Raw genomic sequence first — 12,114 nt, forward strand, 5'->3', positions numbered from 1 at the left:
AGAGGCCCTACGTGGTCCATAGACTGTTATCCTCATTTCCCACAGGAGAAAACCAAGGCTTCCCTTTCATAAGAACACTCAACAAACTGGGAGTAGAAGGGAACTTCCTCAACCTGATAAAGGCATCTGCGAAGACCCCCAGCTGACACATTGAATGGTGGAAGGCCGAATGCTTTCCAGTTGAGATGGGCACAAGGCTCCACGCCGTCCTGGACGTCCTCGGTAACACAGTTACGCAACACATAGAAATACAACACATTCCAACTGGGGAAAAAAAAAAAGGAGTAAAACTATCTCTGCGTGCAGATGACATGCTATATATAGAACACCCTGAAGGATACACACGCACACAGAAACCTGTGAGAGCCAGTAAATGAGTTCAGCAAGGTCACACACAGGACGAAAGATCAGTACACAAAAATGAGCTGTATTACTGGACTCTAGCAATAAACAAGCCAAAAGTGAAATTAAGAAAACAATTCCATGTACAGGAGCATCAAAAAGAATAAAATACTTAGGAATAAATTTAATCAAGGAAGTGCAAGACTTTTACACTGAAAACTACAGGACAGAGTTCAGGAGTGTTACTCAGCCATAGAAAGGAGTGAAGCACCGACCCATGCTACAACGTGGACGGACCTCAAAAACGCCATGTGACATGGTAGGAGCCCACAGACAAAAAGGCCACACAGTGTATGATTCCATATATGAAATACCCAGGACACATAAATCCATGGAGACAGAAAGCAGATTGGCGTTGCCAGGGTCAGTGGGGGAAGGAGAGTAGCAGTGACTGCTTAATGAGTATGGCGCCTCCTTTTGGGGTGATGATGATGTTTCAGAACTTAATATGGGTGGTGGTCACATGACACTGTGAACATACTAAATGCCAATGAAATCGTACACTTCAAGATGGTAAATTACACGAAGTTCACCTCAATTAAAACAGTGTTGAAAGAAATTAAAGAAGACCTAAATAAATGGAAAGTCATTCTGTGTTCATGGGCTGGAAGACAACATTGTCAAGATGGCAGCACTCCCCAAAGTGACCTACAGACTCGATGCTATCCCAATCAAGATTATAACTTCCCCTTTTGCAGAAACGAACAAGCTGATTTAAACATTCATAGCAGCATTATTCGTAATAGCCAAATATGGAAACAACCCAAATGTCCTTGAACTGATGAACGGACAAATAAAATGTGGCATATCCATACAATGGAATGTTACTCCACCATAAAAAGGAATGAAGTACTGTCACATGCTACATGGGTGAATCTTGAAAACGTTACGCTAAGTAAAAGAAGCCAAATTAAAAAGGCCATATATTGTACAATTCCATTTATATGAAGTGCCCAAAATAGGCAAATCCATAGAGATGGAAAGTAGGTTAGTAGTGGGGCGCCTGGCTGGCTCAGTCGGTAGAGCATGTGACTCTTGATCTCAGGGTTGTGAGTTAGAGATCCACGTTGGGCATACAGATTACTAAAAATAATAAGTAAACTTTAGAAAAAGAAAAAAGAAAGTAGATTAGTGGTTTCCAGGGGCTGGAAGAATGGGGAATGACTGCTAAGGGGTACAGGGCTTCTTTTGGGGGTGATGAGAATGTTCTGGAATTAGGTTACAGTGACAGTTGCACAACCCTGTGAACATGTATACACACACATGCACACACATGCATACATATATACACACACTACCAAACTGCATAGTTCAGAAAGATGATGTGATTCATCTAAGGTCACATCACATACAGTAAGTAGAGGATCAGAACCTGGAGCCCAAGACCGTCTGCTCTTGGCACCAATGCTGTTGGTGCCAAAGGTTTCCGGGGCCCTTGAATAAGTACATTAAGAAAGCTGAGCTCTGAGAGAGCCCCAGAAATGTCTTTCTGAATAGTCCTTCTCATTGTGAGGTACTATAGTTTGGGATAGTTCACAAAAGGGCTGGGGGAGGAGGACCACATGGGTTACCCTGAGAAGTCCATCGTACTCGACAAGGAATAACCTGTCCCTGATGGGCTGCTCTGGCCGTTCCTTTCAGCTGGGAGTCTGAGGAGCAGGCCAAGAGCTGTGAACGGTGGACCCTAGGCTCATTTCAGAGATCAGGGGCAAGAAATCAACCCACTGCCACAGTGAACAGCCTTGGGGTGGCCTTCAAACGCTCTGTTTTTCATCCCATTTTTCTCACACTGCTATTTCTTTCAAAATTTGAAATTGTGTTTATCTTTTTTTTTTTTTTGAAATTGTGTTTATCTTACTGAATTCCTCAAATAATACATACTAGTTTTAGAAAATTTGGGAAAGTACATAAAAATAGAAAGAAAATGACCCCGGTCCCCAAGGATAGCTTTTCCCAGGCCTGCTTTCTGTCCATATAGGGGACCTACGTGACTTCCACAATAGCGGACCCCAAAATCCATCCACCCGTCAGTCAGGGGCCCTGCCTCCCACCGGCCTCTCCCAGCCAGTGACCGTGGCAGGGATGCTGAGGCGGGCTCATTTCTGGGGGACACGAGGCTCCTCTGACAAGTCACTTGGCAGATTTTCCGACAGCCTCGTCCATCTCTCTTAGAGAAGCCCTTGAATCTGAGATGCTGCGACCAGCCGCTCTTCCTTCCCTCTTTCCGGACCCTCACAGGCTTGGCTGCTGCTGAGCCTTTGGCCTGGAGAGTCCCATCATGGTGTCTGCTCCTCGGGTGACCCACCCTGACACAGATTTCCCGGCCCGTTTCTGATATTATCAGCAATGCTGTTAGACCGTGTGTGTGTGTGTGTGTGTGTGTGTGTGTGTGTGCTCGTGCACACGTGTGTCTGGCCCCAGTCTGTGATCAGCTCTGTAGGGAATTACAGTGAGACAGAACAGCAGGAGAGGGTCCCTGGTGAGGGATGGAATCCTCTTATGAGACCGATACCTACTTCTGAAAGTGGCTGAGTAGGCCTTTCTCCTCGCCGCCTCACCGGCAAGCCTTATCATGTGTAAAACCTCTGCTGATTTGACCTCCTGTTTATTTGCCTTTCTTTGTTACTGGTGAGGTTCAGCCTAGTTTCACATCTAGCAGTGATTTGATTTCCTATTGTACCACTTCATCGTCTTCTCTTCTCTCTCCTCCTCCTCCTCTCTCGTTATCTGATCGCCCCTTCTATTTCCTTTTTATTTTTCCTCTCACCTCTTAATTCTCCAGAACAAGAAGATGACGTTGCTCAAAAGTGCTTTTCTTTTTTTTTTTTAAGATTTTATTTTCTGACCCTCCCCCCTCTCATGTGCTCTCTCTCTCTCTCTCTCATTCTCTCTCTCAAATAAATAAAATCTAAAAAAAAAATTAAAAAAAAAGATTTTATTTATTTATTTGACAGAGAGAGAGAGAGAGAGAGAGAGAGAGAGAGGGAACACAAGCAGGGGGAGTGGGAGAAGGAGAAGCAGGCTTCCCGCGGAGCAGGGAGCCCGATGTGGGGTTCGATTCCAGGACCCTGGGATCATGACCTGAGCCGAAGGCAGCCGCTTAACGACTGAGCCACCCAGGCGCCCCTCAAAAGTGCTTTTCTTAAAGCTTTATATTGCCTGTTCTTCCTTTATAAATTGGGCAAGTTTAAGCTTTTGCTCAGCCTCAGAGAGCTCCCCCTGAAATAAGGAAGTCATGTTAATCATATCATATTAGTTTTTGTTTCTCTGTGACCCTTGATTATTTGTTTTCCTTTCCTCTGTGAGTCAGTGGCACTGGATTTTTTTTTTTAAAGATTTTATTTATAGGGGGCGCCTGGGTGGCTCAGTCGTTAAGTGTCTGCCTTCGGCTCAGGTCATGATCCCAGGGTCCTGGGATCGAGCCCCGCATCGGGCTCCCTGCTCCGCGGGAAGCTTGCTTCTCCTTCTCCCACTCCCCCTGCTTGTGTTCCCTCTCTCGCTGTCTCTCTCTCTGTCAAATAAATACATAAAATCTTTTAAAAAAATAGAAAAATAAAGATTTTATGTATTTATTTGAGAGAGAGAGAGCACAAGCAGGGGGGAGGGTGCAGAGGGAGAGGGAGAAGCAGACTCCCTGCTGAGCAGGGAGCCCGATGCAGGACTCGATCCCAGGACCCCAAGATCATGACCTGAGCCAAAGGCAGACGCTTAACCAACTGAGCCACCCAGGTGCCCCTGGATATTTTTTTTAAGTCATTATTTTGGAGTGTTTTAATCACAAGACATACTGAGGGAATGATTTGGTGGAGGAGATATTAAATTTATGACAAAATGCCAAGATCTGCTTGTCTTTTTGCCTCTTTCTAGGTTTTGGCAGATTATCACCAAAAGAAATTCTAATTACCTGTGGGTTCTTGTTAGCTGAAATCCAGGTAACTTCACTGCCAAAGCTTTATTTACCTCATCAGTGAAGGAATCAGTCAGCACAGCACCACTGGTTCAAAGGACAATACAAGAAGGTTGAGTCTCTCTCTCGTCTGTCTCTCCGTCATCAGTGAGGGAAATCAGCGCTGGAGCAAAAAGATAAGGTAGATGCTCAACTGGCCTCACAGTCAATAAAACCATCACCCCTGGGGTTATTTCTCTACTAGCTAGGAATGATTTGTACCTTATCAATTTTCTACAGATTTCTACAAATTCTACAGATTTTCTACAATTCCTACAAATTCATAGACTCTGGGACCTCATTCCTAAGAAATTATGCCAAAGTCCCATCCCCTGCGTGTCCAATAGAACTTTCTGTGACGATGGAGATGTTCTATGTCTGTGTTCCCCAGGATTGGAACCAGTAACCACATGTGGCTCTTGAGCAGTTAAAATGTGGATAGTGGGACTGAGGAACTGGATTTTTTTTTTAAGATTTTATTTATTTATTTGACAGAGAGAGACATAGCGAGAGAGGGAACACAAGCAGGGGGAGTGGGAGAGGGAGAAGCAGGCTTCCCACCGAGCAGGGAGCCCGATGTGGGGCTCGATCCCAGGACCCTGGGATCATGACCTGAGCCAAAGGCAGACGCTTAACGACTGAGCCACCCAGGCGCCCCTGGATTTTTTTTTTTTAAAAATGTTTTATTTTAAAATAAGTTTAGTTATACAGAAAAGTTACAGATAATACAGAGTTCTCATATACCCTTCTCCCAGCTTCTCCTAAGTGGGAGCATCTTACATAACTGTGGTACATTTATCAAAACTAAGAAATTAACACAAGTACACGCTTAATTTGGATTTTCACCCATTTTTTTTCCACTAATGTCCTTTATTAGGATCCCCTCCAGATTACACTCGACCCTGGTGTCTCCCTGGTCCCCAGGTGACAGTTTCTCTGTCCTCCCTTGATTTTTCTGACCCTGATACTTTTGAAGAGTTGCGGTCATGGATTTTGTAGAATATCCCTCAATTTGGGTTTTTCTGGTGCTTTCTCATGAAGGGGCCGGGTGTGGATTTGAGGGAAGAGCCCCACAGAGGTGAGGAGCCACCCTTCCCATCGGGGCCCGTGAGGGCCTGTCTTGTCCTCCTGTGCTTGGTGTTTGGGAAGCAAGTCACAGATCCAGTCTGCTGTCATGGGGAGGGGAGTTCCCCTCCACCTCTTGGAGGGAGAATATCAAAGAATTTGTAGACAAAAGTTAAAACTGCCAAATGACTAGCAAATATTTTTGGGAAGATACTTTGATGCTATGCAAATTTCCTGTTTTCTTCTCAGTTCACCCGTTAATTTAATTTTATTTTTTTATTTTTAAAGATTGTATTTATTTATTTGATAGAGAGAGAGCACAATCAGGGGGAGCGGCAGGCAGAGGAAGAGGGAGAAGCAGTCTCCATGCTGAGCAGGGAGCCCGATGTGGGGCTCGATCCCAGGACCCTGGGATCATGATTTGAACTGAAGGCAGACGCTTAATGACTGAGCCACCCAGGCGCCCCTCACCCATTAATTTTAGCCTTCATCTGTGGATCTTGCCTGCAGCAATTAGGACTGAGGTGTTGTTCTTTCTTTCTTTCTTTCTTTCTTCCTTCCTTCCTTCCTTCCTTTCTTTCTTTCTTTCTTTCTTTCTTTCTTTCTTTCTTTCTTTCTTTCTTCTTTCTTTCTTCTTTCAGATTTTATTTTTAAGTAATCTTTACACCCAGCATGGGGCTCAAACTTACAACCCCAACACCAAGTTGCATGCTCTACTGACCAAGTCAGCCAGGCGTCACAGGACTGAGGTGTTCTAAAGGTGATTTTCTATTTCCCTCATTCCTTCTATGTTTATTAATTGGAATTCTCTAAGGAACATTTGTCCTTTTTCCTCCATTTATTTATTTATATCACTACAGACTAGTGGATATTTGTTTTACTCTTTAGAAGGACACATGGTCATCTTTTTGCCTTATTTCCCAGTTTGGGGGTAATTTTTCTAATAATAGTAAATGTGTTCTGATATAGGACAGTCAAAAAAAATGATAGATGACCACCACAGTGGGTGTTTTTGGAAAGACTGATCAAAACACTATCATTGAAGGCTACAATATGTGGAAGCTTGGGAGCCCTGTGTGGGACTGAAGGAGAAAACCCCACAAGACTAAGAATGAGAATTCCATAGCTGAGTTGCATGTCTCAGAGTCCTAACCTCATCCCCCCCGCTATGAGAACTTAGGAAAATCATACTGTCCTTTGGGCATCAGCTTCCCCCCAAATAAGATGAAGATGAAGGTGTTTGTCAACTCAGGATCAGTGGTTCTCTGGCTTGAGTGTGCATATCAATCACCTGGAGGTTTGGTTAAAACCCAGATCGCTGGCTGCACCTCCAAAGTGTCTGATTTAGTAGGTGTGAGGTGGGGGTCCCATGGCTGTGCACTTACAACACGTTGCCAGATGATGCCGATGCCCCTGGTCTGGAGACCACACTTTGAGAACCATTAGTCCAGAGGATCTCAAAGAACCATTCACAACTTTGGACTCAACATTTATTCAAATGGTAAAATCTTTGGCCCTGGATCTGAAGAAGTCATGGATGCAATGATGGAACAGGACTTTGCAGGAGTGGAGGCACTGGAAATCCAGCGTGGAACCACGCGGAAGACACTTGAGGGATTGTTCAGTACCAGGCGTGCCATACGTGCTTCTAAGACCCAGTCACTGCCCAGAGAGGGACAAAGGTCGGGCAGAGTGGTGAAGAGCAAGCTTGAGTCTGGGTCCCATGCCTGAATAGCTGTGTAGCCTTGGGCAAGTGGCTAAATGACTCCTTGCCTCAGTTTCCCCACCTCTAAAAAGAGGACAGTAATGGTACTTATGTGGCCTGGCATAAAGGAAATGCTCGATAAATAGTTGTCACTGCTGGAATTACTATTATTTGCTACTGAGCCTCTCCGATGGGGAGAAGTACAGTGAGAGAAAAGGTCTCCACTTCCACAGCGTGTCCCATGCTCCCTCAGCCCCAATACCACCCAGCCTGGATTCCCAGCCACCAATTTTAACCCCCTCACAAAATCCAAAACAGATTATGAGAAAAGTTCAATATAATTTATTAAATAATTCCCGAGGGCTCCTTGAAGGAGCATTAACAGTTCTCAATACAATAAAACCAATAAATTAACAGCAGCGCCTCGTCCTGTGTTCACAGAGGCGTAACGAGGATAAGATCTAAGTCTGCAGAAGAAAAACATTCTGTAAATACCAAGAGTGATAACAATGACATAACCTGAGATCTTTTCAAGTGAATTCACACATTTATACCTCAGTCCTCCCAAGACTAGCCCATCTGGGGATTCGTTGAGATTATTCATTGGAATAATTTACTTTGGCTGTCAGTCATGGTGTCTCAAGGTTTCATACATGTCCGCCGTTCCAGAAGGAATAGGTTCAACCAGATGGCCTTGCATGACCTGCTGGGGTCCCGGGTTCAGGGATTTAAACACATGGCCCAGGCACGCCGAGAACTGTTGTAAAATCGTCAAGATGAAGCTTTTACTTTCAAAGGTATCTGCAGGCACAGAAACTTCTGTTTCTGGCTCGTGCTGAAGTTTGAGTTTGTCGAGCTGTTCTATGATTTTATTGATAATGTTCTTATCTGATAATGGCCTGATCGCCCTGAAATAAGGCAGGATGGCTGAACTGTTGATGCGTGGTGGTTGGGAGTCAGAGGTGAGACACGGCAGCAAGAAATGGTTGGATTCCGGCACCCCCATCTCTTTCTTCAGCTGTGGAATGAGGAGGAGAAATGGGTGAGCATTAGGTTTGCAGTAACACCTAGAAGCCCCAGTGCTAACATTTGAATGCTCCCTCTGTGATGGGTGGGGGGCAGGGCGCTTCCCCCTGCCATCTCTCGTACAGGTGCCACGACCCTGTGAGGCTGTGGTCATCACTATTTCCCTTCCCAGAAGAAACTAAAGCTCCGTTGGTTTGCGAAGCTGGCCCAAGATCAAGTGGCAGGCCCAGAATTCTAACCCATGTCAGCAGCAATCCCAAAGACTATGCCAATAACCACTGCTCCATCCTGCCTCCCCGGCCCATCTGCCCAAGGCCTTCACAGCCCCCTGGGATCTTCTCTTAGCTGCTCAGGGCCTCAGAGAGCTGGGGAATAGGAGAGCATCTGGGTTTCCATCCTGCTTCTTATTCGTTCTGACTCTGGGTTAAAGCCAATGTATCCCCAGCTCACGTATGCATGTCTGGCAAGGCCTCCAAGATGCCGCGGAGAGTTTTTCCAAAATTACCATGGACTCCAGACCAGGCCCTCTCCTGTCCCTCTTCCTAAGGACTAAGAGCTTTTGGGTTCACCTGAAGTGCTAAGAACACCTCACCAGCCTGAACTGCCTAGTCACCTTGGCCAGTAACTAAGCGTCTATAAAAACCAAGGCGAGGGTTTAAATGTCAGGGTGGAAGGGAAGGGCAAGGCCAATTTCATGAGTTGTTTCCAGGTTTTGGTTTTTATTTGTTTAATCAAAGCTGCCTACGAGGTTCTATCTTGATCACAACTCTGAGAAAATGAGAGTATTCACATTTATTCAGCCTCAAACTTTCCTCCCAATGGGGTTGGGCTCAGAAGAGCCTCTGGTAGAAGCAGTCTGGGTCCTAATTAAACAATGAAGTAGTATACAAACAGACACCCAGCTTGTTAACTGCCCTTCTTTGCGGTAAGAAAGACTCTCTGTGACCCAGGTGAGGATTTTAACGTCCTGAGTTCACTGAGACCTCATTTACAGCTTAGGTTGACATTCGCTGCTCCCTAGCAGGCTCCTAAATGGTCAGGCAAGATGGCCCGCCTCTAGGGATGTGCTTCAGGCAGGAAAATCCACGTCATATTACTGTGAACCAAATATGTTAGGGATGAACAGACCTACTAAAGCAGATCCTATAGTACATGAGAGGTTGTTGAATTTCAGGCTGTCTGGGCTAATCTCTGCCTCCGACCCTCATAAAAAGTCCATCATAGCCTGTCTCATTGTTCCCGTCCCTTTCTGGGGTATCCACAGCCCTAGGTTCAGGTCTGAAAAGAGGAGGCTTCTTCCGGGGGCAACAGAAGGCATTTTAAAGAAATGACCCAGAAAAGAAATCTGTGGTATACTTACGTAGTCTTCCAAAAGTCCCTTCGACAAGGGCTGTAATTCCAAGATGATTTTCCGCACATCACTTGGTTGTAGCTGATGGATGGGCACCGTCTGGGAGGTCAGTGAAGTTTCCATGAAGCAGAGCAGGAACAGGGCAAACCTGGCGGGTCCTGGCGAAAGAAAACGATGCTGTGAGACACATGATCAGACATGCCGTGCCCACCCCAGCTGCCACCACCCCTGGCTCAGCCCCTCCAGAGTCTTCCCCTCTTTTTGAGGAGACAAGACCATGCTCACGAACGGGGCGGCGGGACCCGGTAGTACCTGCGTGGGAGAGCATGGTGAGTGCACAAAGCCTGCTTTGGCAACAGCTTCTGGAGTCAGATGTGCTCGCCATGGTCCTCGGGAGATATATAAAGGGCCAGATGTGGGGGAAAAGAATGATCAATGTCCCCCGCCCATGGCAAAATCATTGATCAGCTTTTCTCCAGAAAACACTCAAAATTCTGCGGCCCAAGTTTGGGCGAAATCAGGGCTGGAAGGAAGCGCTGAGGTTACCCTCAAGGCAGATGCCTGACTCAGTACAGACACACACAGGAAGGCACACACATCTTTGCCATTTCTTCTGGGAAAAAAGCTTATTGATATGACTAGAAGAAATTTCAAAGCCCAGATTTGACAGGCATAACTCCCCAGGAACAGGTGATTTACAGGAGTTAAGGGCCAGTGCCCCATAGGGAGTTTCTGGGGAGGGTCACAGTGAGTGTGTGTAGGTGTCAGGGGGGCATGAGGTTTTCAAAATGTATTACCTTTGTAAATTTCTGAAGCATGCCCATGCCAGTGTGCGGGGATGGCCCCGATAACCACTGTGAATGTGGTGAGTCAAAGGCTCACTCGTCTCCACTCTGTTTGGCCTTGAACATCATTGGATTCTCAAGTGTGCCTGGCAACAGCAAGGCCTAGAACCAGAATCTGTGCTCCAGAGTGATTTGTTGAAGGCACTTATTCCTATTTTGAGTGCCAACGTTGACCAGGAACTCTTCTAGGGTCTTAGGAATGGTGGCAAAGAAGTTAAACAAGGTCTCGGCCCTGATAAAGCTGGTGTTCTAGCACGCAATGGGCAGGAAGTAAGAAACATGAATAAACAAGAAAGTGTAAGGTAATGATAAGAACTATGAAAATAAAACAACGTGATGGGATAGAGAGTGGTGGGTGAGATACTTTAAGTCAGGTGATGAAGAATAGTTTCTCTGGGGAGGTGTCTGCTGTGGGAAGATCTGGGGAAAGGGTGCTCCAAGCGTAGGGGACACTAGTGCAAAAGTGAGCTTGGTGTGGCCAAGAATTGCAGCTGCAGCAAAGTTAGAGAAGTGGAGGGTGGTAGGGAGGTGGGCAGAGGCCAGGTCACAGAGGACCTTCTGAGGCCATGATAAAGAACTTGGGTTTTATCCCAAGTGTGACAAGGCACCACCGGATGGCTGTAGGAGGGGGAATATAGAATCTGGTATACTTTAAGAAGCGAGAATGAGACAGGCTGCTAAGAGGCGAGTGGATTGTGTGAATCCAAGATGGAAGCAGAGGACCAGTTGGGAGATTATGTGGCTGTCCAGGTAGAGATGATGGTGGATTGGACCAGGGTAGAGTGGATGGGGATGGAGTCCACAGAATCGGCTGATGGACTTATGTGGATGGAAGAGGAATCAGGGATGACTCCTAGGATTTTGATGAAGCAACTGGATAGTTGATATGCAGAGAAGGAAAAGAAGTCTAGAGAGGGGAAATTGAGAATCCTGTCTGGAATGAGTTAAGTTCAAGATGCCCGTGAGTTAAGTTCAAGATGCCCATTGGGCATCTATTTGATGACAAGTTAGCCATTGGATAGGAGTCAAGAGCACAGGGACAAGGTCAGGCTGGCGCCATCCACAGAACCCAAGATGCACAATGGAAGAGAGAGTTGGAAACCCCCCAAGTCCCCCTCCAGCCCCTGCTGTCTCTTTCCTCTTCTTATCCAAGCCTCTTGACAGAATGGTCTACACACACTTTTACCTTACTTCCCAAACCACCACAATATGGTTTTAACCTAACAATTTAATCAAAATCCTCTAGCAAAGTCCACGGTAGGCAGAATTTTGCCCACGTGACTTTCACCCTCTGATGTTTACTCCCATAATTTCATTACATTACAGGGACTTTGCAGACGTAATTAAGGTTATTAATCAGCTGACCTGAAGATAGGTTGTTTGCCAGGTGGGTCCAATGTAGTTACACAAACCCTTAGAAACAAAGAGGAAAGCAGAGAGACTCGGAGCATGAGAAAGACTCAACTGGCATTGCTGGCTTGTAGAGGGAGGCGCCAGGTGGAAAGATGAGAAGAAAATGAATTTGGCCAAGAACCAGTGAGTTGGAGGAGGACCCTGGGTCCCAGTTGAGAACCACAGCCCCAGCTACTACTCTGGTGACACCCTGAGCAGAGAATCCAGTTACTCCACGCTGGACTTCTGACATACAGAAACTGTGGGACAGTAACTTTGTAGGTTCAAACTGCTGAGTTTATGGTATTTGTTATGGCAGCAGCTGAGAACCAATATAGTCTCCAGTGGCCTCATGTTGCCAGCCTTACTGGGTTCTTCTCAG

At 46.0% G+C, this 12,114-nt stretch overlaps 1 protein-coding gene across 1 annotated transcript; it reads right to left on the reverse strand.

The window, feature by feature from the left end:
• Window positions 1-7,743: 7,743 nt before the first annotated feature.
• On the reverse strand, window positions 7,744-9,823 carry IL31 (interleukin 31). The gene is made up of 3 exons (XM_036085104.2): window positions 9,808-9,823; window positions 9,505-9,653; window positions 7,744-8,136 (listed from the first exon to the last, which is right to left on the reverse strand). The coding sequence occupies exons 1-3, from the start codon at window positions 9,821-9,823 to the stop codon at window positions 7,744-7,746; spliced, it is 558 nt and encodes a 185-aa protein (XP_035940997.1).
• Between the last annotated feature and the right edge of the window lie 2,291 nt (window positions 9,824-12,114).

This window comes from Halichoerus grypus, chromosome 13, assembly GCF_964656455.1.
Source record: "Halichoerus grypus chromosome 13, mHalGry1.hap1.1, whole genome shotgun sequence".
Classification (NCBI taxonomy): Eukaryota; Metazoa; Chordata; class Mammalia; order Carnivora; family Phocidae; genus Halichoerus; species Halichoerus grypus.

Coding starts and splice junctions, on each gene's coding strand:
- IL31 (XM_036085104.2), bottom strand. Junction 8,137..9,504: donor AGGGACTTTTGGAAGACTAC/GTAAGTATACCA, acceptor CTCATTCCACAG/CTGAAGAAAGAGATGGGGGT.